Source organism: Botrytis cinerea, chromosome 5 (genome assembly GCF_000143535.2).
Source record: "Botrytis cinerea B05.10 chromosome 5, complete sequence".
NCBI lineage: Eukaryota > Fungi > Ascomycota > Leotiomycetes > Helotiales > Sclerotiniaceae > Botrytis > Botrytis cinerea.
Window position 1 is genome coordinate 2577205 of NC_037314.1, and position 27361 is coordinate 2604565.

The 27361-nt window shown below is 40.3% G+C and overlaps 6 protein-coding genes across 6 annotated transcripts; 3 read left to right on the forward strand and 3 right to left on the reverse strand.

Annotated features, from left to right (window-relative positions):
- Positions 1 to 1184: 1184 nt before the first annotated feature.
- Positions 1185 to 3620, reverse strand: BCIN_05g07300 (hypothetical protein). Its single transcript, XM_024693192.1, has 3 exons — positions 2982 to 3620; positions 2867 to 2930; positions 1185 to 2813 (listed from the first exon to the last, which is right to left on the reverse strand). The coding sequence occupies exons 1-3, from the start codon at positions 3289 to 3291 to the stop codon at positions 2141 to 2143; spliced, it is 1047 nt and encodes a 348-aa protein (XP_024548977.1). The 5' UTR covers positions 3292 to 3620; the 3' UTR covers positions 1185 to 2140.
- A 2512-nt stretch (positions 3621 to 6132) lies between these two features.
- On the reverse strand, positions 6133 to 8249 carry BCIN_05g07310 (hypothetical protein). The gene is made up of 4 exons (XM_024693193.1): positions 7813 to 8249; positions 7037 to 7184; positions 6679 to 6974; positions 6133 to 6566 (listed from the first exon to the last, which is right to left on the reverse strand). Exons 1-4 carry the CDS (start codon positions 7918 to 7920, stop codon positions 6483 to 6485), a joined length of 636 nt encoding a protein of 211 aa, XP_024548978.1. The 5' UTR covers positions 7921 to 8249; the 3' UTR covers positions 6133 to 6482.
- A 2426-nt stretch (positions 8250 to 10675) lies between these two features.
- BCIN_05g07320 (hypothetical protein) lies at positions 10676 to 12810 on the reverse strand. Its single transcript, XM_024693194.1, has 4 exons — positions 12743 to 12810; positions 11659 to 12467; positions 11386 to 11564; positions 10676 to 11260 (listed from the first exon to the last, which is right to left on the reverse strand). Exons 2-4 carry the CDS (start codon positions 12163 to 12165, stop codon positions 11197 to 11199), a joined length of 750 nt encoding a protein of 249 aa, XP_024548979.1. The 5' UTR covers positions 12166 to 12467; positions 12743 to 12810; the 3' UTR covers positions 10676 to 11196.
- A 1343-nt stretch (positions 12811 to 14153) lies between these two features.
- On the forward strand, positions 14154 to 16453 carry BCIN_05g07330 (hypothetical protein). The gene is made up of 3 exons (XM_001545744.2): positions 14154 to 15120; positions 15183 to 15277; positions 15367 to 16453. The coding sequence occupies exons 1-3, from the start codon at positions 15024 to 15026 to the stop codon at positions 15760 to 15762; spliced, it is 588 nt and encodes a 195-aa protein (XP_001545794.1). The 5' UTR covers positions 14154 to 15023; the 3' UTR covers positions 15763 to 16453.
- Positions 16454 to 17828: 1375 nt separating this feature from the next.
- On the forward strand, positions 17829 to 21213 carry BCIN_05g07340 (hypothetical protein). The gene is made up of 4 exons (XM_024693195.1): positions 17829 to 18639; positions 18864 to 18973; positions 19304 to 19429; positions 19547 to 21213. The coding sequence occupies exons 1-4, from the start codon at positions 18612 to 18614 to the stop codon at positions 20633 to 20635; spliced, it is 1353 nt and encodes a 450-aa protein (XP_024548980.1). The 5' UTR covers positions 17829 to 18611; the 3' UTR covers positions 20636 to 21213.
- A 2976-nt stretch (positions 21214 to 24189) lies between these two features.
- On the forward strand, positions 24190 to 27361 carry BCIN_05g07350 (hypothetical protein). The gene has a single exon (XM_001550578.2). The coding sequence runs from the start codon at positions 24696 to 24698 to the stop codon at positions 27045 to 27047; it is 2352 nt and encodes a 783-aa protein (XP_001550628.2). The 5' UTR covers positions 24190 to 24695; the 3' UTR covers positions 27048 to 27361.

Below are 27361 nucleotides of genomic sequence, written 5' to 3' on the forward strand. Positions count from 1 at the left end.
TCTAAGATTATTCTTGGCTCCTCTCAAATTCCCTGGGTTGACAAACCTATGCCCAGCATCATACTCCATATCGATAAACCTTCATTTTTATTCGGCAATAATCTTTTACACAGTGAAAATTGTTGCCCATTGGCTCTCCATTCTTGCACACTCATTTCTTTACCATTATTATATTATATAGTCTGAAAAATCGATATTCACCTGACTATCAAAGTGTCTACGAAACTCCGCCGCTAGTGGTCACGCTTTTACACCCTGCTCTGTTTCCACCATTCGTATATCAATCGCGGGACGTATATCTACTACGCCCTTGCGTAAATGTACAAGAAAGCTGAATTCCATACTGAGAAATATACAAGCTGATGCATTTACTCATAACGCAGCCGATGTAATATTTTGAACTCTGGGATTGATATAACGTAACTTTATCTATCAAGAGTCTGTCTCATTATTCACCCATCGAGCTATGTATATATACTTCACATCCATTTTCATACGTATTACACATCACATCGATAAGTAAATGAGAATCCCTTCAAGGGTCTGAAATGTAGCATTATTGTTTCACAATTCGAAAATGAAAAAATTAAGAGTTCGCTTGCTAGTTCTGTAGATCTGGTCCCATGAAATGCTCTTGGAAAGATGTTAATACAATAAAATCTTTTCACTTAAAAATTCAACGGCAGTGCTTACAGTCAACGACAGCAAAGCTAGATCGAAATTCAACAAGATTAATCATCATCCAACAACAAAACGCAAAGAAAACTAAAAGCATTACTTAATACTTTAGATGTCACCTCTTTGAACTCCGTTGCTCTAATTTTCCGTTTAGGTAGATAGTATATTAGAATTTTCTCTCCGGCCTGCAGAAACCCTACCCCCTGCGGAATACGAGATGGCGTTGGGAGTTCGGATTTGCTGAGATAAATACGAGAGATGATGAGTTTATATTCTCCCTCAACGCACTCACTGATCCCATCTCCTCAATCAACAAACAATATATCATAATTACAGCCCATAATTTGGATCTAGTGTCTTCACCCATGTATCCGAGAATCAAGAAACATCTCGCGAGTATCTCTTCCTCTCTGAATCGAGGATGAGATATTTCCAATCGAATCGGACGAGTGTGATCGAGATAAAGCAGGATAATAAGAGTATGAGATAAGCGAATACTGCAATAATGAATAAGTAATAATAACGCTGCCATATTGACAAGAAAACCCTCTGCAAACCCCCAAAGCAATGGAAATAAGAATAGCAACAGTACAATAATCAGAATAAATACCAACACTTCTTTTAAAACAACTAGAATTCTACTCCGGAGTCCAGATTCTGCACTGATAATTGTCAAAGAGGAAACTATCCTTGATTACCATGTTCGAGCGAACAGTCTGGGACGAATTCTGACCGGAACCTTGACTTCCTTCTGAGAAATTCTCAAAACATAATATGGAGAAAAATTTGTACAAGATTCAGTATCAATTTATACTTCCACTCCAACCCCAAAGATCTGGTCACCTAGATACTCACTCCCTTTTCCTCTCCCCTAGCCCCCTATAATAAACTATTATCCATTCACCCGATATCCTCACCCAGAAAACCTCCAGACACCAAATCAGACAGATAGGTCATCACTGACCAAAAATATCTTCCTCAAAGTAACAATGTAATGATTAAATTCTTGTTTGCCAATCCATCATCCCCATGAATATAAATAAAGTTACAACAATAAATAATCATAACTCCTTCTTTCTTTCCCATCATAAAAGCCGCTGCAAAAAGGTATAATGCCGCTTAGCGCATCGCCTAAAATCGTAAAACAAGAAGCGCGCTGAAATATGTACAAACGTGCGAGTATGTCGGAATTCCGAGCTTGACGTATCCGTTTGGTGGGACTGGGTGCCTCTTTTTCTCGAGTGATATTTGATTGCAAAGTACACGTGCCTTGTCGAATAATGACGACCTGTGCATTCGATTCGCTTCTTTTTCATAACAGCTCCCTCCAGGTTTCAGCGTCGAGTCGAATTGTTTGTCCTTAGAACACACCCCGCATATGCCGCCCCTGAATTAATATCAACCTTCCCAAACCCAAAACCTAAACTTTGACCTTAAACCTTAATTCCACTCCGTCATATCATTACCTCCTGAAATGTCCCCCATCCATCTCATGCACCGCTCTCGGCTGTTCCATCTCGCTCGGCTGTGGTGCATAATAACCCTTCTTATCCGCCATCCCGATCCCCCCCGCCTCTCCCAAATTTCCTCTTGGATACCCGGTTCCAATTTCACTCGGACCATATTCTCCATGCCCAGCCATTCCGTGTTGGTTTTGCATATAAGCTCCTTCTGTAGGCTGATATCCTTGACCGGGAGCTCCCGCTTCATTAGTAGGGAGTTGATTAGCCTGTTGCTTTGACGCACGTCTTTTTCTCCATAAAAGCCACCCAAGAGCAGCGATAGCAAGAATACCACAGGGAATAGCGATCCCGGCGCCGATGGCGACAGAGTGATTAGAAGAGGAAGATGATGAGGTTGAGGAGGGGACAGAAGCAGTGGATGTTTGGGAGGCGGCCGAATCGGAGGCTGCTGCTGTGGTTGAACTGGATGTGGTGGTTGTTGATACCGATGAAGTGGTTGCGGAAGATGCGGAAGATGCAGAAGATGTAGATGACGAGGATGATGAAGACGATGAGGTGTAGTCGAGGGGAACTTGAGCGAGAAGTTTGGCTACGGGCGAGATGTTAAATATATCTGTGTCATTATCGCAACAGGCGAAACTCCCTACACCATAGGCGCCAGTATCACAGCAACTTCCTTGGGTCAGTATCGGATAATCCAAACTTGTTCGATTGGTAGAACATACTATTCTGTTGTTGATGTTATAGCTCCATTACAAAATCTTATACCAGCAGTTGAACTTCTAGCATCTAAGGATTGGTCAGTATTTACAGCTCACCAAGGTGATCTGAGGAACTCACAACTAGTACACTGATTTAAACAAGCTGGATCTTTCCATGTAGGATCTGTACATCCAACTCTTAAGTAGTCTTGAACATTTCCATTTGCCTGTTGACAAACACCATTTGAAAAACATATAGCACCAGCTGCGCAACAGGAGCTATGACCTGTCGTTGAATTATCACATCTATATCCTGCATTGGCATTATGTTGTCCATTTATAACATAACATTTTGTTGGTGTATCTGTCGTTGCAGCTGATACTATTAAAGGTAAAGAAAATGAACAAAACAATAAAAATTGTTTTCCTCTTGATATTCGTGAAGGCATTATTTGTGTAAAGAATGTAGTAGTGATGTGACAATATTATTGGGAGGAAGAATTCAGAGAGTTAGTGACGGGAAGTAAGGATGATATGAGTGTGGCACAGATCGAGATTAACCAAGAGGTGGATATCTAACAGGACACAAAATGAAAAGGTCTGGAAAGATTTGATCTGATAAACCAGCTTCCGAATTTAGCAAGTCAAGAAGAGATTTGAAAATCAAACGGTTCTTAGACTATGGACGTAAAGGATTGCAAAAAGCAAGAGAATGAATGAAGAGCACGAGAAAAAATTGTCAACCAAATCCCAAGGAATAGCTGAGTGTAGGAATAGCTGAAGGAGTCAACAAAACGTGAGTACAAACCAACCCAGGGATTGTACGTGAAGGATTTATATGGGTCTCATATACCTGGCCCCGTCAGATTTATTTTCCGTTTTCCCCAAAAGATTCAACATGGTAAGTTGAACCCCCCATAATCCCTTGAAAGGACACGAAAATCAACATGGATCCCATGAACGATCCGAGCCAAACCTGGTCGCCGACTTGGAGAAAGGCATGGCGGTTAAAGAAATTCCAGAAAGGTATGAAACCGAGATCCCAGATTTCGCGGCATACAATGAAAATAAAGTATTTTTGTCTACCAGGAGGATTTGATTACGAGCTCTTTGGTACAACGTTAAGCGCGCTCTACTTGAAATTGAAGACGCATAGGAAAAAAAGTATCACGAACATGAAACACGAAAGGGATCTTGCCTGAAAAGTTGTGGATCTTTAGCATGACTTTGCTTTCACATCTTTCGTCGTGACAACGAATGACTGGAGAAAAGAAGCGAAATTTGATGAAGGGGTGGATAAGATTTGAAGCAATCTCGAAAGCAATCTAGCAATGAAGATCAAGACTAAATTAAGCTTGTATGTACAGTATAGATAAGTATTGTAAGCGAATCTGATCAAAGAATCATGATGAATTAACTCTCCAATCATCGCGTGTACTAAAATACGAATTTTCCTAATCTGGCTGATGCTGCATTCCAAAAATACTACCTTAGCACGTTTTCATAATGGGAGTTGAAATAAACTACCAACCACCACCAACAAATGATGTGATCTTTCAAACGCGGATGACTTTAGAATCATACCTTCATATGGATATAAGCTCACAAACTCAGCAGATTAGATCAACAACTATTCCTCCTCGGATTCACGAATACAATAATTTGCAACCCCTTTTTCTTCTTCTTCTTGGAACAGCCGGTTCTATTTATCTCATCTACTCTAGTTGTAGTATAACTCATCATGCAAATATACCAACTATCATTATCATATATCATATATCAAGCATCTCCCCATCTCCCCAAATTCCAAGCTTACATCAATTTACCGTTCCCATTTTCTTCACCTGGTGTAATTTATACCATACCGCAGAATAATCAAACAGGCCCCGGCCTTATTTCAAACCTGCATGAAAATCCAGGGTAATCGTGAGACGAACGACCTCAAAAATAAGCCTCGAACAAGGCGATGATTTCTCGTGCTATCGTCGTTTTTCAAGTGGCGAGGATCCGAGTGGATGATATTTTCATTTCTATTATATTATATATATAGCGAATTTCTCGAGCGTTCATCGTATATCTGGATTTGATTTGATTTGATTTGTTATATCAGAAATCGAGAATTGATTTGATACATGAAAGTTCACATCTCAATCATCGAAGCCGAATGCTCAGAAATTGTTCGGGATTACCTCTTTCCACTTTACAGAGTATCACGTTGGAGGAAGTGCTACATACTAGCACCGAGATCCCGCCGGAGTTTTGGAAACCGGTAATGTAGTGTGACAGATCAGTGAAAGATAGATCTACAAGAGGTCTGCCTCACGAATTCCTACAGAAATCCTTAAGAAACCTAGGAAACCTAAGAATACAATCTCCAGTGAGCTGCAACATATCCACATGGCAAGAATGCGTAGTATCTGTCCGCAGCACACTGCAGGAATATGGAGATAGATGGAAGCTTACATTTTGTGTCTCTACCGCCCACTCCCACTCGACATATGCATATTCAAGAATCTATTCCACAATTCAAAGTGAGAAGTATATATTCCATCACATCTCAGACCCAAAATATAATACACACAAATCTAGACATTTGACGGTACCGTCTAATTTCTGGAACCACATCTATGTGACTATACTGGCAGAGTGTAAACTCGTGTAGTATAATAAGTACACCCTCTCAAATTCCACACACCCAATATCATTACTAAAAAAAGACCCCCAATCTCACTATCCGCCCATGCTATCAAACCCATTCTACAAAACCCAAGCTTACCCTCAAACATCCCAACTACGTCTTCCTCCCCCCCTTCCTCTCCGATCTCCTTCGCATACACCACCACCCATCCATCCCACACCAAATCGCATTATCTCACACGCCATGCATAAATTTCCCTTCATACTTTCCCGAATTCTCAATACTCAATTCCAAATTCCCAATCTTAGGGAACCTTAGACTGCCCTTGATTTCACGAGTGACTACGTATATACGTTATGGGCATGGGTATGAATATCTCTACACACAAACATATATATACATGTATATATATACCTCCTAGCACAACCTCGCCTTTCTAGATAAAGCCCTACACATACATATAAATATACATACACGTATTTCTTCCAACTACCAATCTGACATAATTGAACAGATATATAATTTGCCAATGATACACACACACACACACACACATACACACACATACATATATGCAAATATGTAAATATGGATACATAAATCATCAATTCTAACAAAAACACTCGTAAAATCACAAAATTTCGGCAATTGATGTATTTTCAATGATGAATTTATAGGGTAGGTGACAAGAAAGGGTTTTCTCATTATTAGCAATTTCTCGCTAGCTATCGTGCAATCACCAGGAATCACTATTACTATTACCTGTAATTTGACCTCTGTCCATATAATGAAATCAGAAGAAATGAAAGGTAAGAACAAGATTTTGGATTACCTCTTAGCAAGAAAGATCAAGATATTATCCGTGAGCCTCCAAGAATTCGACCCAGTCTCAGCCATGCACCATCTCAATTTCGTCTACCCCGCAATTTCCATAACCCCAGTCAGTATCCGAATCCGAGCTGTGGGATACGTTCGACTGTCTGGAGAAATCGTATAATTTTCTTATGCGACGTTCTTGTCCAACCATTCTTCCCATTGATCAGTAGTGAAGGAGCTGCTGATTGAATTTTCCACAACCCCATCAAACTAGAATCAAATCAGTATATTTTGTCCAACATCCCCTCTCTTCCCCGTTCTCTAATCACAAAGCCATCCCTCACTTCAAGAAAACAGCCCCCCATAAAAAAGAAATACTCACAACAACCGTGGGTGTAACGTGAATCCCCACCAATCTGTTCATCTTAACCAACACCTTAAGTTGATTCGTAACCCCATTTCCGGAATTCATACTTCCATCTGGACCTGGCTTATCATCAATCTTAAGGAGGTCGTACATTTTGTCCTCATCGACTCCTACTTCTCCTCCTATCTTCGCGAGACGTTTGTATGTTGCATTACGCGTTTCATTAACGACGTTTGTGTCGAAGAAATCCTTTTGTTGTTTGAAGAGAGATGCAGAGAAAGGATAGAAGCTTTGGGGTGAGAGGGCTAGGACTAGATGGAATGGATTAGTTATGGAAAGGTGGATTTGGGAGAGGTGAAAAGAGAATGCATACCAGCGACACCGGCTTCGTGAACTAAAGTACTACTTGGATGCCATGGTTGAATTTGTTGACGAAAGATAATTTGGACCTTTGATGAATATTTTTGTTTGATCAAGGGAATTACAGAAGTATAGACAGTGTTAAACATTTTGGCCGAGAACTATAGTGAGGAGAAGAGTTAGTTTGGAATTCGGATTTGGTGTGAGAGAAGTATTAAAGTAGAAGGTCATGGAGAGAAAAGGTGGAGAATAGAAAAACAGATAGAGTGTAAAAGAGAAGTCTGATATAAGAGTGATTGATGAGTAGAACTTCATGCACAGAGATGACCTAAAACATCTCAATTTGAATCCCCTTCCATCTTCCATCTCCCTAACTCAAGTGGTTCACCACTGGGCAAATCGACAGCCCACAAGCCATTACAAGCACAATCGAGAAGACAGCCCCATAGAAGCCATCATACCCATAGGTAGATATAGAGCGAATGGATAGTGCAAGAAACGAAACGAGCCTTTGAAAAGATGAAAAAACAAAACACGAAGTAGATGGTTGAAAGCATCAACAAGACTTGTCTCCTTTCAATGCAACCAAACCCAGCTCCAATCCACTCGTAAAAATGATGCAAAACATCAACCTCGATCTCGACCTCAATCTCGACCCTAAACCCAAACCCAAACCGATCCATCTCCCCTCTTCCCCTCTCCTTGGCCCCTCACCCCCACTCAAAAACAAACCAACCCCCTCCTCCCCCCCCAAAAAAGAACCAAAAACCAAAACCAAAACCCACTCACCGGACAAACAAAATCCAAATACAACTCCAACGAATGCAAAGCCTGAGTCGAGACCCCCTCGGTCGCAGCCACAAATCTTTGACCTGCGAATTTGGGCGGGAGAGCCATGATTTCCTGTCTTGTCTTGTCTTTTCCTTTCTCCTCGTCTTCCTGATCTCTGTCTGTCGAGTTGGGGGATTAGTATGGATGGGGGGCGTGTTGCGTATTGTGAATATGAGGTGTGAATTCTGTCAATCGAGATGTAGAGGAAAAGAGGAAGAGAGGGAGGGACACTTGATATACAGAAGAGAGTAACTAATCGTTTTGAGTAGGTAGTTTAAATTCTGCGCACCAAAGCCAATCCGAGCCGAGATGACGTGACGTGAGGTGAGGTGACGTTGATGTGGAATGTGGGGTTGCTAGCATGGAAGGTAGATGAGTAATTTTCCTTGCTTCTCTTTTGAGATGAGATAAGATTAGATAGAGAGAGAGAGAGAGAGAGAGAGAGAGAGTCTATAATTAGTATATATATAACATAGTTTATCAGTGTGCGGGTCATATCAGTATACGGGTCACTTTCATTTCAATTCACTTTTTCAAATTTATATTATTCAACAATTATTGAATCAATTGATTAAAATTATGAAAATTATAATAATCTAAAATCTATTATATTATTTTGATAAGTTTTTATATTATAACCTATCTTTCCATATTTATTATAATATTGATTAAAAAATGCTTCTTTATTAGAATTCCTCTTTTTTTAATACTCATTGTATTAAATCTGAATATTAATCTTTTATTGAAATAATATATCAAAAGTTTTTTGTTTAATAAATACTCTTCCTTATTATAATTGAGTTTTTTTTGTATATCGACATTTATTTAATATTTTATTTGCTATTCGAAATATATAATTCTTTATATTTAAAAGTATATTTTTATAAATTAATCTTTTTATATTTTTAGTTAAAGCTAATATAATTTCGAATATAGGTGTAGGAAAGTTTGATTAATAATAAATTATTCGAGATTTAATTAATATTGATTGAAAAAGAGTTTTTATTAAATTGTAAAGGGTTTAAAAGATTTATTGATTTAAATTAAAAGAAGAAAGGGTAAATATACAAATATAAATATTTAATTTCAAAAGTATAATTTCAAAATTAAATAAAATTAAATCTGTTTTTTGAAATTCTATTTTTATATTTTAAAAAGTAATTGATTTTTTGTATATAATTTTAAAAGTTATAAAGAATTCAATCTTCGAAATATATTTGATATATATTTTGATAAAGATATTAATTTGATCTTTATATAAATATTTCAAATTATTAAAACAATTAATATCAAATAACTGAATTAAATAATTTAAATATAATAATAAATATAAATATATAATATTATTCTCTTTGTAGTATATTTGAAAAACTATTAATTTATAGTTTTCATATTCATTTAATATCAATATTCGATATTTATTTTTTCTTCAATTCTTAATATACTTATTGAAATATTTCAATTATTTTAAACCTGTTTTATTATTTATTTATTTATTAAATATAGATTTAATAATCTATTCTACAGAAAGATCGATTTCAATATATCAATTAAAAAGATAGATTTATTTTTGAATTATTAGAAATAAAGGAATAATTTTATTTTCTTTATTTCCATATATTATTGTTGTAATTTATTTTTGATTATCTAATTATATTATTTTATTTCTATTATTTCATTCAATATTAATTATTATTATTATTATATATATAATCCTTATTATAAAATCTATTTTATTAAAATTATAAAAATCTTTGTTTAAAATATTATATTTTGTTTATATATTTGTAATTAATTAAAATCACTTTTTAATAAATTTAGGATTTTTATAAAGAGTTTTTTGAAAGTTATAAATATAATTAAAATATATCTTTAATTCAATTTAATGTTTTATAAATTGATATATTTAAAACTTTTCAATATATTTTATATTTTTCAATTTAAAAATATAATTTATTATATCTTTTATATTTTTAAATTTAAATAGAAAATCTTTCGAATTTATATTGAATATATATTTAGAAATAATATTCTTTTTTAATTTTAAAAAATTATAAGATTTAGATTGATATTCGAAATAGAAAATAATATTATTAATTCTATATTGTAATATTGTATTCAAAATATTATCTATTTTTATAATCTTTTGAATATTTATTTTTTTATTTTTTTGAATAACTTCAATAGTGAGAAGTATATGGACTTTTTGATTATTTGAATTCATTATTGATTATTGATAAAAATATATATTGAAAAAGAAAAGAATGAATTGAAATGAAAGTAATCCGTACATTGATATAACCCGCACACTGATAAACTATGTTATACATAACTATAATTATACATATGTTTATTTATACTCCCACTAGTTGATTTATCCTGTAGGAACTTTAGATTATAATTATATTAGTTGATAATATCTCATCTACTCATCCATCCATTCATACTTCCCTCCTTCCTCAAAATCAAGACTCGAGTCGAGTTAAGACGGGAGTAATTAGGTAGATAGTTAGGTAGTTAGGTAGTTAGGTAGTTAGATAGATAGGTAGATAGGTAGATAGGTAGATAGGTAGATAGGTAGATAGGTAGATAGGTAGATAGGTAGATAGGTAGATAGGTAGGTACTCTCTATAATGATTCAACAAAGGATTAGAGATGGAATTATGATGTCTGCAGACACACACATACACACACACTCTTACACACACAGAGATCATTCTGCGTAGAACAGATATCATCTATATCCCGATCCAATTTATACACCAAAGTGAGAGAGAGAAGAAACGAAAGTCTACCCAGACCTACACTACAGATCTAGATATGAATCTCCACAGACAAGTATACAATGGGCGAGATTTCAGATGCCCATGAATTATTTTACACGATGAGCATTGAGCGTTGATATCATCTACTCGAGACTCTACCTCCAATGGATCTTCAATGACTTCCATTACCGACGGATCATAGTGGGAATCCTAACTACATCCTTTGTTTTCTACAATCATCACAGATACCGTGAAATGCAGAGAGGCATACTATCCTCGACGCTTCATAGCAAACTCCCCTTTATATGGGCCGCCCCATCTTCCCCAAGTAAAACTGGGTGTCAATGTCCTCCATTTCATTAGATAACTAAAAACTAAATAGGTATGTATGTACTGAAGAAAAGAATGTACAGCTACAACTTCATCGCTCATATATGATATCCAATTCATATCACTAGCCAAACAGGCTGATTACGTATATCCAAATCAAGCTAAACGCCCCTCTCCCTCTCTCAACGTGAGATGAAAATGTTGTTTTGTATCGTCCTTGTTAGTCGACTCCTATTTCAGGCACGCCTCAAGAAAATAGGAATTCCTTCAGTACAGGCGAACTCGTAAATTCGGGATTGAGTAATATACAACTATAGTTTCTCATTGTTAGCCGGTTGAACTCATGTACCTCTCAATCTCTTCCCTATACAATCCCATCCTCTCCCCCTTCACACATTCTCCCCATGGTTAAGAATAGACAAGAGATACCACTCACTTCAGAAAATATTGTAAACCACTCCTCCTATTTTCCAAAAACTTTGGTCGAAACTTCGATATAACACTTTTCCTCGGCAGCTCTGGTATTGTCCCCGCCGAATTAGGGAATGTGCGAAGAAGTTTCGATCGTAGATCTGCAAATTCGCTGTAGCGTTTGCGGATTATTATTGGAGTTCCCTGTTTCCATATCTCTATTAGTATACATCACAATGCTCCGAGGGGAACCACAAATGATATCGCGATAGGAAAAGGAGAGAGAAAGCACACATACCTCCAAAGTATCAACCTTCACATTCCAAACCACAAATGCCCCAATGCCCCCTCCAATCCCCAGTCCCTTCCCCGCAATGCCTCCTATCCCACCAATTCCACTCCCGTTCACAACGACATAATCTTCAATCACTACACTCCTCGCCCAACAAGCTTCATTTTTCCCCCTCCCATTGATATTTGCGTCGTCCTCATCTCCATCTGCGGTATTATCCTGCAGAGTTATCCCGCTTGGATGAATCGAATCTATCGAGACGTGGGAAATGGAGCGTGTGTGCGATTGTTGCCAGTACGGAGGGGAGATTGTCGAACTGGGCGAGGCGATGGATGGAGAGGCTATGGGAGATTCGTTCTCATCTGGATCTGAGTTTGGTGCGGCCGGAGGAGATGTGTGGATGATGATTTGATTCGAAGGTTTGGTAGAGGAGGTTGGTGAGGTATTAGAATTAGCATTAGGATTGTTTAATGCATTGCCATTGCTAGAGTGAGGAGGAGTGATGGACTCCATCCATCAATATCGAAATGGCTGGGCCACTCTGTGCGTTCCCGCTTTACTTATGCGTGTGTCACTGTGGCAGAAGCAAAGATTTAACAATACGGGTGGTCAAGGTGGACAAAGAATGATGTTGACTTTGAGAATCAGTTTAAAAATATACTAGAGGTTTCCTGGCAGTGGTCGTAGTGAAAGGAGCCGAGAGATGATCATTTTACGGCTGCATCCTTGTTTCCCCAACCCAACTTTAAATTTTGTAGAAACAGAGACAACGAAGTAACGCAGGAAGTTTATTGCCGCTGTGTTTTTTGAGAGGACTGGGCGAGACAGGTCAGTCAACAGTCAATAGTCAATAGTCAACAGTCAACAGTTTAGATATATATTGTTGATTTGCGGCGATGCTAGACAGAAGAGGATACTGATGAAGGGGTAGGTGAATGGAGGGGTGATACCCAGGGTATGTGATTTATAATTCTTCACATCGGACATTCTTCAGATACGATAGTTATAAATACACATACGATGAATACGAGACATACGCATGATATCAACACAACATTATGAACGATAAGACAAGAAGAAGACAACCCACCCGAGACATCTGACCGAACCGTTACTTTGCTGAACCAAACAGTCCGCCAGTCAGTCCGTCCGTCCACCGTTAGCATTCATAATATCTCATAACATAACACCAGATGGGTTGTCTGGCCTGACAGATCCTGCACAGAGTACCCAGACAGAGTTCCGAGTTCCAAGTGAGGAGTATCCATTCGTGAGACGTTAAGGTTACGAAGTACGGGCGAAGAACGATGCAGGACAAGGGTGTTATGCGGACAACATCATGATCAACTAACTGCATACTTTGGTCGTACAGTAGCGGAAGCTCGGGAGAAAGGATAAAGGGTAGGAAGGGTGGCTGGAGGAAGTCCGATGCGATGGAGGAAATGAAGGAAGATGACTGGCTGAAGAGTAGATCAGTATCTGTGTATGTATGTATGTAAGAAGAAAGGAGGTATTTTCCAAAGGCGGAGGTGGAGAGCAAACGGATTCAACAGATCATCCGTTTTGTGTCATATTATATTGAATGAAGATCAACGAATGAACGAACGAACGAATGAATGTATCATCCATCTACCTAGCAATATCCCCCCTCATCTTCACACAGATGAAGATCAACACATACCTAGGCACGTGGTCATTTGATACCCAGGTCTGTCTAAGTCTCACAAGTCTAGGTCGAGGTCGAGGTAGTCAAAGTAGGATGAGGATACACATCGATATTGCATAGACATCTTTCCATCTACCTACTCGAACACCAACGAGTAAAGCGCTTACGATGTGCTGTCGACGCGATGAAATGAAGAATGGGGGAGAGGGGAAAGAGGATGAGAAAGAAGTGATGAGAATCCCGTGAGATGTGATCAAGAGAGGCGAATCATCTTGATGGCAATACAGTAGCTACCTAATATCTCGCGCATGCACAGGTTTGTGGTTTTAGTCTAGTCGATACGAAGAGGGTATGTGTGTGTGTGTGTGTGTGTGTGTGTGTGTGTGTATATGTAAATATATACACAAGTATACACATACATATATATATATATATACACACATCACCCAGCATATCTGCTCTCTCTCAATCACCAAGTACCAAGTGGTGTATATGTGTATATATGAATATGTGAATATATGAATACGTGAATATGCGTATATAAAAACGTAGTAATATACCTAGTAAGATCCAATCCCAAGTAAAAGTCACCCATCCACCCATCCATCCATCACATAGCACCAATTGCTCGAAAGCTCCGGAAAGAAAGGAAAGTTGTGCATCTACATCTACATCTACATCACATCGTACCCAACCTTGACCAGCTAGGGGGGGGGGGGAGCTATCGGCACTAATCTCGATCCCGTTACCTGCATCCTCCATACCGCTGATGAATGCACGCTAATCATAAAGACATGTCTTGATGGCTCCGAGGATGTTTTATTGGGATTTCCGTGGGATTTGTGAGGATTTTATAGAATTCTGTTTTTATTTATTTTTAACATTATTTTGATGGTACTTTCTTTCTATTTCACGGTACTTGATAGTATTTTGCAGTATTTCGGTATTTTACAGAATTTCACACGGTATTTCATATTATTTATAATATTTCACAGCATTTCCCAAAATGGATCCAAATTCATGCACTTCATAGATGCCAATGCAAAGAAACTCACCTCCGCTAACCCAAGTCAAGCTTAATTCCCACGACGGGGGATTCCATACTAGCTCCATCGCGGTGCAGAAGGAGGCGCTTTTGGATGAGTTGGGGTTGGGGTTGGGGTTGGATGAATGAATGAATGAATGAATGGGCTCACCAGATCCAGATGAGGAGTGAGCACTCGGCCAATTTTGATACTGAAATGCATTTTATTAAACATTGATCTTCTCCTCTTTCTCCTCCCTCTCCTCCCTCTCCTTCTTCCATCCATCTCCCGTACTCCTTTTTATTTGCTTCCACCCTCCTCTCGAAATCACATTCGCTTTTTGCTTCTGCTCTGGTAATAATATCGAATCGCAAGAATTCGTTCGTTCAACCGTCTTCTCACATCCCATACACTCCTCGCATCCAATTCTCTGCAGGGTAAGTAAACATTCATTGATTCCTCGTTACATTCCAATCTAGCAAACGAAAACACTCCCGCCACCACTTTTAAACTTGAGCAACGTCTCATTTCCCGAAGATCGATCTTGAGAGATGAAAGACTGACCTGCGATGTTCATGAATAGTTTCTTCGAAAACATAATTGTCAAACGCAAAAAGCTGCCACTGCAATATCAATCTGCCACCTCAACTTAACTCGCCATCAAACACTCGTGCTTCAAAATGCGTTTCTCCACCACTTTCGTTGCTGCAGCTCTTGTTAGCTTTGCCACTGCTCAATATACCATTGATCCAGCAAGTGTCGACCCGGTTACTCGTGGTAAGTCTTCCTCCAATTTTCTGGCTCTGCAATCTAGAAATATCCTAACTCCACACTTTTAGAAAGTTGGTGTCAATCACAAACACAAACATGTCCATCGCTCTGCTTGCAAACTGGCGCCGGTAGCTCCAGCACTACCACCAACACTTGTGACCCTGTAAGTATACATACACATACATATATATTCCCACCACTACTTTTCCCTTCCCCAGCCTCCGAAAGCAGATCCGACTGACTCGAAATTAGGACACCCTTGACTATGCATGCGTTTGCAGCAATGGTCTCTCTCCCAACGCATCCGAATACTCCTTAACCCTCCCATACTTAATCTGTACCCAATACGCCACCAATTGCGTCAACAACTGCAACGGAGTAAATACTTGTCAAGCAGCGTGCCGAGATGATCATCCATGCGGAGCCCAAAACCCAACCCGTGTCAATACCACCTCGAGTACCACTCAAAGCTCAACTGGCACCGCAGGAGCTTCCAGCACCAACGCCGTTGCATATACAGGATTGGGTGGATCATCTTCAACATCTACTCCTAAGAGTGGTGCTCAGATGACTGTGGATTTCGGAAAATCGTATGGTTTGGCGGTGGTCTTTACCGGCCTCTTTGCGGGGTTTGCTTTGGTAATGTAAATTGACCGCTTCTTTAATGCGCGGAGATGGTGATGGTGAGATGGATTAATGGATCGGTCTGTGTCGTTTGTGAAGTATGGCTTCATATCATGCCATATCATTTTATATCGTGTGATATATGATATTGACATGGGTGACCTTTATTGCATAACGACACCTTCTCGAATTTGGTACCTCGGGGAGTTTTGGAAATTTTAGCGATCATTCCGTGTGCGTTTTGTTTTCGGCTTCCTTCTCTCTCCTGCGTTGGAGGATTGGGAGCGTCGAGTTGGTTTCTGCTTCTTGCACATACATATTACAATGTCGGACATCCTGGATACAAACATGGATGAGCTTAATGGAGAGAGCTGGCGCTAGATTACTTGCTTAAGCATGTAGCTGAGCTCGGGTGGGATTAATATGGTAATGAAGGGGATTATTTTGAAAAGGAATGAAGAAAAGAAGGAAGGAAGGAAGGATCTAGATCTTTTCAGATGGAGATTAACAAGAGCTATACTTCTGGCTACGAAATAGAAGCAAAAGTTTTTAAGCATACTTATTGTTCCATGACCATGACTCGATGATTTTGGGATTGCTGAGATGTGCTGATTTGGTAATCTTGATGCAATCTATTCCGACTTGATTTGAAACTGTGTAGACTCAGAGTAGGTAGTGTAGTGTAGTGTAGTGTAATGTAATGTAATGTAATGTAATGTAGATGAAATAATAAATGTATTTTGTTTTGTTTCGTTGTGTTAGTTAGATTATCCATCCATCCATGAATGCCATGTTGCGTGATGTATGTATGTATTTTGTACCGTATGTATCAATTGAGCCGAGAGAAAAAAAAAAAAAAAAGAGAATATACATGCATAGGTAGTTGACTCGTTAATAGATATTGAATTATTCTTTGACTTAACTTAACTATACGCAGTAACTTATTTCATTTTAACTTGTCTATTTATTATTCATGGGTGGGTTTATTATAATAAATGGATGGATGAGTAGTGAATGAACGAGTGAATGAGTGAATGAATGGTCCCTGATATTGATAGTTTGGATCTGGGAATTGAATCGTCTGATTGGCTGCTGGATGGATGGATGGATGGATGGATTGACTGACTGACTTGGGGGTTTTGGTAGGGAGGGGACCGGATCGAGGAGAGAGAGAGAGAGAGGAATGGGATGGGATGGGATGGAAAACGGCGGTCGATCGGGTTGGTGCGGGAGGTTGGAGGTTGGAGGTTGGAGTTTGGGAGCCGTGCCCCTATTCTGTTCTTGGTGGTGGTGGTGGTTGTGGTTGTGGTGGTGGTGGTGCTGGTGGTGGTGTGGTTGGATAGGTGGGTGGATTGGTATGGGTATGGGTATGGGTATGGGTATGGTGGTGGTGGTGGGTGGGTATGAGGAGTGGGTATGTTGGTGAGTGGGTTGGATGGATGATGGAATTGACATGTGAAAGGGAAAAGAAGGAGAGAAGGAAGGGAAGGGAAGGGAAGGGAAGGGCAAAAGAAAGAGAATTCTTGAGTGTTGTCTAGATAGGTTGTAAGTTGTAGGTAGGAGGTAGTTATGTATTTGTGTTGTGTTGGGTTGGGTTAGATGGGATGGTATGGTCTAGTCTGTGTGGTAGATATGTTGTAGGTGAGTGAGTAGGTGAGTGAATGAGTAGGTGAGTGAATAAGGATGCCAATCAGTTGCAGATGTAGGTAGGTAGGTAGGTATTCTCCAGGTATTACAAGTTAGATATTTATATATTTTCTATCTAGATTGACGAGGGAGTCTGAAGAAAGGCCTCGTAAGTGTTGTACGTATGTGTGTATATGTATATGTATATGTGCATTGTCTTGTAGCTAGGTTACTTGGTAAGTAGACGTTGTATATTATATGGTTTGTATATGTATGTGTGTGTGTATATGTGTTGTATAATATGGAGATGTCGACATCTTTACCGCTTCACATGTATTTCCCGCTTGTGATATCCTAAGCGATTGATTTGCTAAGAGAAGGGGAGAGCGGTAGAAGGGCACAAGAAGAACGCAGAAAGAAAACGAGCTGACGTGGAATTCATTTGTATCCCTGGTCAACTGGCTGGCATTAGAGTGAATAAATCTTCTAGAAGAACTTCCAATTCGAGAGTCGAAGCTTTGGAATATTCCTGTCCTGTCCTGTCCTGTTCTATCCTGTTCTCCAGTAGCTTCGAGCCCCTGACCCCGACCGACCGACAACTTTCAAATTTTGATGTGGTAGATCTGTTGGGTTAGTCTCTCCTCTCTTCGTTTCCCCCTTGGAACGAAAGAAATAAAGTCCCTGGTCAGTAGCTGGCTAGCTTCCCAACTTTTTGGCTTGTGAAGATTTGATTTGATTTGATTTGATTTTAATTTGGTTTCTGGAAGGTTTCTATTTTTTTTTCCTTTTCTTCTTCCTGTTGGCCCATCTCTCTCGAGTGTTTGGATTGATTTCGATTTCACCCCGCGGACCACTGCACTCTAGACACCATCATTCACACAACACACGAGAGAATATCGATGATGAGCAATTGACCACGAATTGACGGCTCACATTCCATCATCGCACAAGACATCGCCCATTACACCATTCCCGCATACCGTCGGCCTCTTCCGCAGCTCATTCATTCAGCCTGATATCTCATCTCATCTCACTACTCTTCCCGCTAAAAAACCCACATATATAATACCTAACCTCACCCCAAGGTCGCGAGGGTCGGAAGCGCATTCCACCCACCACGATTGAAAATTCACGGAAAGATTGATAAGTTGCTGGCGGTGAACACGGCGTCGGCGATTGGTTATCGAGAGGAAGACGGGGAATTGCCATTGCCGGTTACGACGCCCAAGACGCCCAAGGAGAGGGGAATGGGGCTGGGTATGGCGCCGAATAGGAGTGAGTAGTTTTCTTCTTCTTGATTTTCTTTTCCTGCTGAATTTAGGGTGGGGTTTGCGTTTGAGATGGAGGGGGGGGCTCGGAAGTGAGGGGAGAAGACAGGAGAAGAGGATACAGTGTGGCATGGCATTGAATGGCATTTCTCCGCAGATTGAACTCTCACTCCCAAAAATTAACAAGATTCAAACGTGGGAATACAAGCTAACATAAATGCACCAAAATAGAAGAGGCAGCGCATGAATGCGTGTCGGAAGAAGCACTCGTGCATTTGAAATCGTACAAATATTCGAGTGTGGACAAGAGTTTAATTTCGAATTATATTTTGAAGCATTATGTAGGTGGCCTTTCTTCTTATTACCATTCTTGGGGCTTGGAGGGGACTTTCAGCACATGCCAGAAGAGCTTTGGTGTATAGCGTATATATAGTGCGAAAGAGATATATACGATTGAAGCGCTTGGAGGACGGGAGTTTCAGACGTATTGGATAGGCCCGGAAAGCAGTGAAAAGCTATTGGGAATATTGCTATTGAAGCCTTCCTCTTCTCTCATACATCAGCCTGCAGATAATTATACAGGATAATCTCGAGCGCAGCGAGCAATGGGGGTTTGGGGGCTTGCCCCCATAAAGAAGAAAGAAGAAGCAGACTAACAGTGTTCAATATAGTGGAATGGCTTCGTCGAATTATTGCCATTATGGTTGGCACCAAATATGGTCACATTATTGGGATTCTTTTTCATTCTGAGTAATGTTATTTGCCTGGAGATTTTCATGCCGGATTTGGTGGGACCTGTAAGTTTCCTATTCCTACGTCTACTATTTTCATTTCTTTCTGCATTGTTTAAACTGTACCTATCCATTCATCTGCGAATCTGCAAGGAAAAATACAAAAGCTAATTAGATTTACAGGGACCATCATGGTTATATTACAGTTTCGCCTTCGGATTATGGATGTATTCAACAATGGACAATGTAGATGGAAAGCAAGCTCGAAGAACAGGAACATCCAGCGGTCTTGGTGAACTCTTTGACCACGGAATCGATTCTCTCAATTGCACACTTGCATCTCTATGCGAAACAGCTGCTATGGGCCTGGGTACATCCAGAGCTGGAATCTTTACCGCATTGATTCCTTGTTTACCTATGTTCTTTTCAACCTGGGAAACATACCATACACATACTTTATACTTGGGAATTTTCAATGGACCAACTGAGGGATTAATCTTGGCTTGCACGATTATGATCTTGAGTGGTTATTATGGACCCGAGATTTGGACACATCGAATAACGGATTTAGTTGGCCACCATTATTTCCTCGGATATCATGAATTCTTTGGTTCATATTCCGTTAGAGATTTATGGGTCCCTATTCTCGTTGTCTCATTATTCGGTATTCATGTTCCTTTCTGCGTTATAAACGTAATTAAAGCCAGAAGAAGAGATAACTTGCCTGTCTTGCCGGTTTTCCTCGAATGGACTCCTATGGCCGTTTTTACTTTCAGTATTGGAGCTTGGCTTTTCTCTCCATATTCAACACTTATGGAAGAAAACCGCTTGGTACTTTTCTGTCTCACAATGAGTTTTGTCTTTGGAAGAATGACGACGAAAATCATTCTGGCACATCTCACAAGACAACCATTTCCTTACTGGACAGTCATGCTTACGCCACTTGTTGGTGGTGCCATTCTTGGTAATCTACCTCGATTTGGTTTACCAGCTGTTAGTGTAGGAGTGGAATTATGGTATTTGAGAGCATACTTCATTTTTGCTTTAGTGGTTTACTTTAGATGGGCTTGGTTAGTGGTTACGAGTATTTGTGAATACTTGGGGATTAATTGTTTGACAATTCCGGAACAGAAGTTGGAGGAGATCTATAGGAATCAAGAAATGGAGAAGAGGTTAGAGAAGAGAGGGTTGGAGATTAATGGGAAGAGAACCCCAAGTGGAAGTGGAACGAAGAGTCCAATTGGAGTGCCAAATGGAAAGAGAGTTGATTAGAGGAGTTGAGACGTTGAGATGCATAGAGTACATTGTTGATGTATTTGAGAAGCCATTGGAATGATAGAAATGATGGTAGATCGTATGTATTTCATGGGTATAGCTAGGGACACGTAGAGATTTATTTCACTCGTGGGTATGGTCGGTACGGGTAGATAATGGATGGATGGATGGGTGATGATGAGTAACGAATGGATGGGTCTCTCGGACTTGACTTGAGGTCAAACAAAAAAAGGAATGAGTTCATGTATGGATGGGATGCATATAGATATTTTAATACCGAAAATTCTGAAGGGGGAGGAAGAGAGTACGGGATGGAGGGAGGAAGAGAGGTTATTAAGCATTTGCATGGCGTTGCGAACCCTTTGAGGGTGAAGCGAATAAGTAACTTTCTTGATATTCTGGTTGCATACTGGTGGATTTTCATTTGATTGGATTCGAAGAGATTAGATGAATGAATGAACGGATGGATGGGAGGAGGGAGAGGGGTAGGAAGGAAGTGATTAGTGACTTCGTACTTGGTCCATATAAACTTGTTAATAATACCTTTTTTTTTCTCCCAGCAAATTTTGATTGCAGATGGATTCAAGATGTTGTTGCTATAATGATATATGTATGTGTCGCGTACTAATAATCAGCTCTTATAATAAGCAACCTCCCAGTTTCCCATCAGGGAAGGCGATTGTTCCCCAAAAGCAGTTATCCCCCTTGGATTTTTTTTTTCTTCGTAAACAACTTAACTAACTTTATTCAATTTGTAAAATAAAATCACAAATCTATTCTCATTATTCATTTCAATTGGCTATGATTTCGCTAAACTTGATAGTATAATCTTTTTTCAAATAGTATTGTTTTGTTTTTTTTTTTTTTTTCTTTTTTCTTTTTTTTTTTTTTTGAATAGGGACGACCGCTTTCCCTGACTAGGTAGGTACTAACTAGGAGGCTGATTGCTTGTAAGAATCGGCCGGCTATTAGATGTCTGTCTATATTTATAGCGTGTCCCTTGCAAGCGAGCGAGCGAGCGAGAATTTCCCTCTGCAGTTTGTTTGTTGGTTTGTTTGTTGGTTTGTTGGTTTGTTTCATGGATGGATCGATGGATGGATCGATCAATTTCAATACATCTATCTATGAAGTTGCGAGATCTGCTCCTTTCTCTACCGGGGCGTGGGGAGTTGGGGAGTTGGGGGTCCGAAGAAGATGATCTGTAATTGTTGATGGGTGATTGGGAGCACGTAGTTGTTTGGGTTTGGGTTTGGATTTGGGTTTGTTTCTGTGTAGTGAGGGTGTGGTTGAGGGGAAATCGGATTTGGGATTTAGTTTTGGGGGGGGGTTGCCGGGTTATTGGGTTGTGTGTGGATAGATGGTTGGATGGTTGGATGGTTAGTTGTTTTGTTTATGGTGCTTTTGGGGTTCGGGTCTCGGGTCTCGGGGTGGGATGGGATGGGAAGTGCATTTTTTATGTATGTAGTATGTGATAGTGGGATTTGGATTGATTTGATTTAATTTGATGCGTTCCTATCGTAGTCCTGCGATGGTAGTTGAACTTGTGGTTTGGCAATGGCAACTGGAGGGGTTGAAATCTTTGTCTGGCTGGCTGGCTGACCGACTGACTGACTACTGTTTTGTGGGCTTTATCTTCAACCGCTGTAGAAATCCACTGGCTCTGGGCAGATTTAACACACATCTAGTCTTCCCCCTCGATTGGGACTTACGCGATAGTGAAATGAGGCTTGTGGGGAGAGTTTCCGCGTTCTCGTCGTTGACATGGATAGCAGTAGCATAAGGTGTATTTCGGATGTAGCATATCATAGATTCGCAAGATCTCCTGTGGAAAAGGCTTGAGAGCATCACGATACCCAAGTCTACTTTTGTGGACAGCCATTCTTAAAGAGGGAGGGTATTGAGCGGCTGAAGTAGTGGATCTGTCGGATTTTTGATGAGGATGGGAGATCTTTGTTAAGCTTGAGGGCTTGTGTTCTGGGTAGGAGATTGATTTAAGATCTAGGGCGAAGTGAATGTACGTGTAGTTATGCTCACCTGGTTTAGTGTCAATGAATGTTTGAAATTCGGGCGTCTTTTTTGTGAAACTCGATCTTGGGATGGATAAGTTATTTATATGTTTTTTTTTCTTTTCATTAATCGATATTTGTGTTTGAGACGAGACTTTGTATGAGCATTGAGTAGAAGGAATGATGGGATTCTAGCGTGCAACTTTGCTGGATAGGGGAGTTGGGATCTCGGTTGGAAATGTAGGGCATGTTTTTATTTTTACTTAATTTCCTGGGTGGGGTGAAGCCATATGATGTGTATCCTTCTATTTTTTAGGGCGGGATTGATTAAAGTAAAACATATTCCGAGTTGGGCTGAGCTGGGAGAACTGGTCTTGATGGGGATGTGTGTGTACCGGACTATGGTCTACTACTAACAGCGGACACACACATCTTGTGTTTCATAGTCAGCGTAGCAATAGCTACAGATAGACTGAATCGATTAAGAATTTACTACTACTGTCCTGTGTTTACCAACCTCCTGTAAAATTGAAATTTCCTTTGCCTTGCTAGAACAAAAACCTTGCATGTCCTCGGAATCAATTTCTCTCATTTCAAATCGCAACTGTATACACTAAGACTTCGACAACTACTCATGCACACATTATCCGCGATTTTAGATGCCCCTCCCCATATGCAGTCATCCGGAATGGGTACTTGCATATTACTGAAGCGTTTATGGGAAGATAGACTTTGATCTTATCAGGCGTCATGTTGTAAGGGGCTGGCTCGCTGATGACCTTTCCAGTATAATATCGCCGTTTACCCCATGTATAGCTCTTCATGACATGATGCAGTGGAGGTCTATATCCAAAATTGTATCTCCAAAGGTTCTAGACAGGGGAGTAGTGGGGTCTGGTGCATTTCCCACCACTACATTCGAGATAACATGGGGTTTTCTCAATCCTTTTAGAGAATGGATCGTCGTTGGCACCACTAAGCTCCCAAGCCTCAATCCATACAGCCAAGTGCTTGAAATCCCAATTAGACATGGGAATTTGGAAATGGCACTTTGGGGTTTGGTTGATTGATATTCATCTAGAGCACCGGGTCCAATGGGCGATATCGATCGAATTGGCAAAGGGCTACTAACTCTCAGCTTTCTGGGTCATAGAGCTAACCCAACTGCAATGATCACCCAGCTCGAGTCGATATCTAGATTCTCACATGCTCTGCAGCATGATGGACACAATTTAGCGGTTGGGGGGGGGGGGGGGGCGGGAAGATATTATTGGTGGTGATGTATTGGCAAAGTCGAAGCTTTTTTGTTGATGTGCTAGATCTGTGTGAACAGATATACGTGGCAAGCGATTTGACAAGTGAAGTGGAAGAGTTGTAAGATCATGGTGCAGTCTCGCCTTTACATGACATGTAGATAGATGCCGTTAACCGCATGCGCCACGCCACACAGAGACTGTCTATCAATAGAAAAGTAAGACTATCACGTGGTTATGCAGGTTACATTTCCAAGATGCTAGCCACAACTCTGACCGGGGATACTTGTAAGGCTGAGCAAGAAGTTACGCAACGAATTAGCCTTTCAACGTCATTGTGAGGAAACCTTGATACGCCAACGGGACATCCAAGACGGATGTACATATGATACAAACGAGGAAGAGAAGCATTTGGGGTGGGTATTGGCTAGAATGTTGGTATGAACGCCTAGGTATGGACTGATGTTCCCACCGGATGCAGATGTGAAAGGCTTGGACTGCTCGTAGGAAGTCTGAGGTTGGAACTCCCATCAAATCAAGGTACGAAGAGAAAACAACTCCCGAGGTTCTGCAAATGGAATGTCACTTGAGACATTCCAGAATTTCCATTGTCTTGTACATTTCATCCTTGACTTCATTTTGACTCACACTCATGGACACTTTATACTACTGAACATTGTTATATCTCAATTAACAAAGCCGGTCTTCATCTTTCTCAGACTGATGAAGAGAATTGTCCATTTATCCTGAATCTTTCTTGTTCTCTTGTTGAATCCCGGTTCGCCAAGATCTCCCGTCATGAAAATGACCCCTCCATTGGTTGCGGCTTCATACCCTGATTGTGATGAACCTTTGGATAAAAATACATCGAGGCGGAGTTTGGGTTCCGTGCGAGAAAATATACCGACTGCGAATGTGAATGCGAATGTGAATGCGCGTGGTGGGAATTATAAGCCGTACGAAGAAGTGAATGGGATCAATGGAATCAATGGAAATACAACCCATGAGAAATGCGATTCGAAAATAAAATTTGAGGATACAACAAATAGCGAATTTACTTTCCCTTCGAGATCTGCGACGACGACGACAACAACATTGCCGGCAAATAGAACCCCAACGACTACAAATCCGAATCACAATCGATCGAATTCTCGACTACCTCACAGTCGATCAAATTCCCAACATTCACATCATCAATCCCGCGTCAGTGTTTCTAGTAAAGCATCTTCGAAATCTCATCAAGAATACATTAATTCTCTCGTCATGCCACCGCCCGAGGTTATCCAAGAAATCAATCATGTTCAAGAAGAAAAAGAAAAAGAAGCGATCGCGAGACGGTTAAGTGAAGATCCAAATCTGAGTGAAGATGAAAGGAGGAAAGCCGCAGAACTTATACAGAGAAATTATAGAGGACATAGGGAACGTAGGATTCTGGAAGGAAAAAGATTGGATGTTGGAACTCGATGGGTGGAAGCGGTTAAGGAGGCTAGGTATAGAAATTTGACGACACCTAGAGCGAGAGATGGTGGAGAGAACGAAGGAGGTAGGAGGAGTTCTGATGTTGAGGGAGAACCGCCAATTGACACAGAAGGAATTGGGAGTTCAGTGGCAACGTCACAAAATCGAACCTCTCACGCTCGAGAAAACTGGAAGAAAATTGGCATGATAGCTCGAAGAGCAGGTGGAGATGAGGAATCGGATGAAGAGAGCGATGGAGATTCTGGAGATCTAAATGAAGAAGAACGTGCCGCGAGACGAAAACGTCGGATGGAAGAAAAGGCTGCAAGACAAAAAGCAGCGAAGATAATGGACTTGCAATATTTTCTTGAAATGGTCGATCTGAAACATAGGTATGGTTCAAACCTTCGTACGTATCATGGGGAATGGAAAAAAGCAAATACGAATGAGAATTTCTTTTATTGGTTGGATTATGGAGAGGGAAGATTTATTGATTGTCAAGGTTGTCCGAGGGAAAGGTTGGATAGGGAACAAGTAAGATATTTGAGCAAGGAGGAGAGATTGGATTACTTGGTCAAGATTGATGGAGATGGAAGATTACGCTGGGCTAAGAATGGTGAAAGGATTGATACGACAACGGAGTGGAGAGATAGTATGAAAGGAATCGTGAGAAATGACGACGATACGCCTGTTTTTACGCCATTAAGAGGCGAAGCAGATAATGAAGGGGAATCCGACAGTGAAAGTTCCAGCGATGAATCTCCTCTTCATCATCATTCACATACACACATCCATACACAGCCTCAAACTCAAGAACAAAGGCTCGAAGCCCAACAGGAAGAATCTCGCGCCTCTAAATACGCATCTCCCGAATATGATAACGCACAAGGCATGAAGAAGGTTTCCCATATGTCCGCATCTACCATCTTCAATAAACTCCTTCGTGGTTCGGTCAAGAAGAATACGTGGATTTTTGTAGCTGATACTTCGTTTCGTCTTTATGTTGGAATTAAGCAATCTGGTGCATTTCAACATTCTTCTTTTCTTCACGGAAGTCGAATTAGTGCAGCCGGGTTGATCAAAATAAAAGATGGAAGATTGACAAAACTCAGTCCATTAAGTGGGCATTATAGACCTCCTGTCTCCAATTTTCGCGCTTTTGTCAAAAATCTCAAAGGAGAAGGTTGTGATATGGGAAGAGTAAGCATTTCGAGATCGTATGCGGTATTAGTGGGACTAGAAGCATATGTGAAGACGAGGAAGAGAGCAAAGAAAGTGGTGGGGAAAGTGGTGAGGAGGAGAGACAAAATGTTAGATAAGGAGGAGGTGAGAAGGAGAGAAGAGGATGCAATAGATAAGAGCGAGAGTGCTGAAAAGGAGAGAAGATTTTTAGAGGAAGAGGAGAGGAGGAAAAGGGAGGAGAGAAGATTTTTGGATAGGGTTGTGGGGGGTAGATTGAGGGGATTGAGTTTGGGAAGTAGAGATGGTGGGAACGCGGCGAGTTCTGCTGAGATGACGACACAGAGAACGCATACGAGGAATGCTTCAACTGGGGGAACTGGGCATAATATAATTCCTGCGGTGGATAAAGGCAAGGGAAAAGAAACGGAAAGGGAAAAAGAGGCAGAAATAAATGTCCCGGGACAAGGCCCCGAAAACGCTATTCCGCCGCAAGGAATAAGGGAAGAATGATCGGATGAACTTATGAATGCAGGAATCTGCGAATGAACCTAGCAATGAGCTTTGGAGGAAGATTGCTAGATATCGACTGGCTTTAATTGAAAGTGGATAGGTAGATGTGCTTTTGGGTTATTTTAGCTTGCGGGATAATTATTTTGGATGAGATGTGGATGTGGGTGTAGATGCTTGGATAACGTTAAGCAACTTCGAAAGCTTGAGAGGAGGATGATTGAGTGTACCTAGTATGGAGGTATATAATGTGCGATATGATACCCTTTATAGAATTCAAAGATATTAAAAGTCATTTCTGATCTGGAATTCAAAGA

Bases quoted from the DNA above. Each gene is read 5' to 3' on its own strand.
- BCIN_05g07310 (XM_024693193.1), bottom strand. From the start codon at position 7,920: ATGGCTCTCCCGCCCAAATTCGCAGGTCAAAGATTTGTGGCTGCGACC. The intron at 7,185-7,812 runs GTGAGTGGGTTT...TCCTCACTATAG, and splicing joins ATTTGGATTTTGTTTGTCCG to TTCTCGGCCAAAATGTTTAA. The intron at 6,567-6,678 runs GTGAGTATTTCT...ATTTGATTCTAG, and splicing joins ACGTTACACCCACGGTTGTT to TTTGATGGGGTTGTGGAAAA.
- BCIN_05g07350 (XM_001550578.2), top strand. From the start codon at position 24,696: ATGAAAATGACCCCTCCATTGGTTGCGGCTTCATACCCTGATTGTGAT.
- BCIN_05g07340 (XM_024693195.1), top strand. From the start codon at position 18,612: ATGGGGCTGGGTATGGCGCCGAATAGGA. The intron at 18,640-18,863 runs GTGAGTAGTTTT...GCACCAAAATAG, and splicing joins GGGTATGGCGCCGAATAGGA to AAGAGGCAGCGCATGAATGC. The intron at 18,974-19,303 runs GTAGGTGGCCTT...TGTTCAATATAG, and splicing joins ATTATATTTTGAAGCATTAT to TGGAATGGCTTCGTCGAATT.
- BCIN_05g07300 (XM_024693192.1), bottom strand. From the start codon at position 3,291: ATGCCTTCACGAATATCAAGAGGAAAACAATTTTTATTGTTTTGTTCA. The intron at 2,931-2,981 runs GTGAGTTCCTCA...ACCAATCCTTAG, and splicing joins TTTAAATCAGTGTACTAGTT to ATGCTAGAAGTTCAACTGCT. The intron at 2,814-2,866 runs GTATGTTCTACC...GACCCAAGGAAG, and splicing joins ATAACATCAACAACAGAATA to TTGCTGTGATACTGGCGCCT.
- BCIN_05g07320 (XM_024693194.1), bottom strand. From the start codon at position 12,165: ATGGAGTCCATCACTCCTCCTCACTCTAGCAATGGCAATGCATTAAAC. The intron at 11,565-11,658 runs GTATGTGTGCTT...ATATGGAAACAG, and splicing joins TGAAGGTTGATACTTTGGAG to GGAACTCCAATAATAATCCG. The intron at 11,261-11,385 runs GTGAGTGGTATC...GAGAAACTATAG, and splicing joins GGTTTACAATATTTTCTGAA to TTGTATATTACTCAATCCCG.
- BCIN_05g07330 (XM_001545744.2), top strand. From the start codon at position 15,024: ATGCGTTTCTCCACCACTTTCGTTGCTGCAGCTCTTGTTAGCTTTGCC. The intron at 15,121-15,182 runs GTAAGTCTTCCT...CCACACTTTTAG, and splicing joins TGTCGACCCGGTTACTCGTG to AAAGTTGGTGTCAATCACAA. The intron at 15,278-15,366 runs GTAAGTATACAT...ACTCGAAATTAG, and splicing joins CCACCAACACTTGTGACCCT to GACACCCTTGACTATGCATG.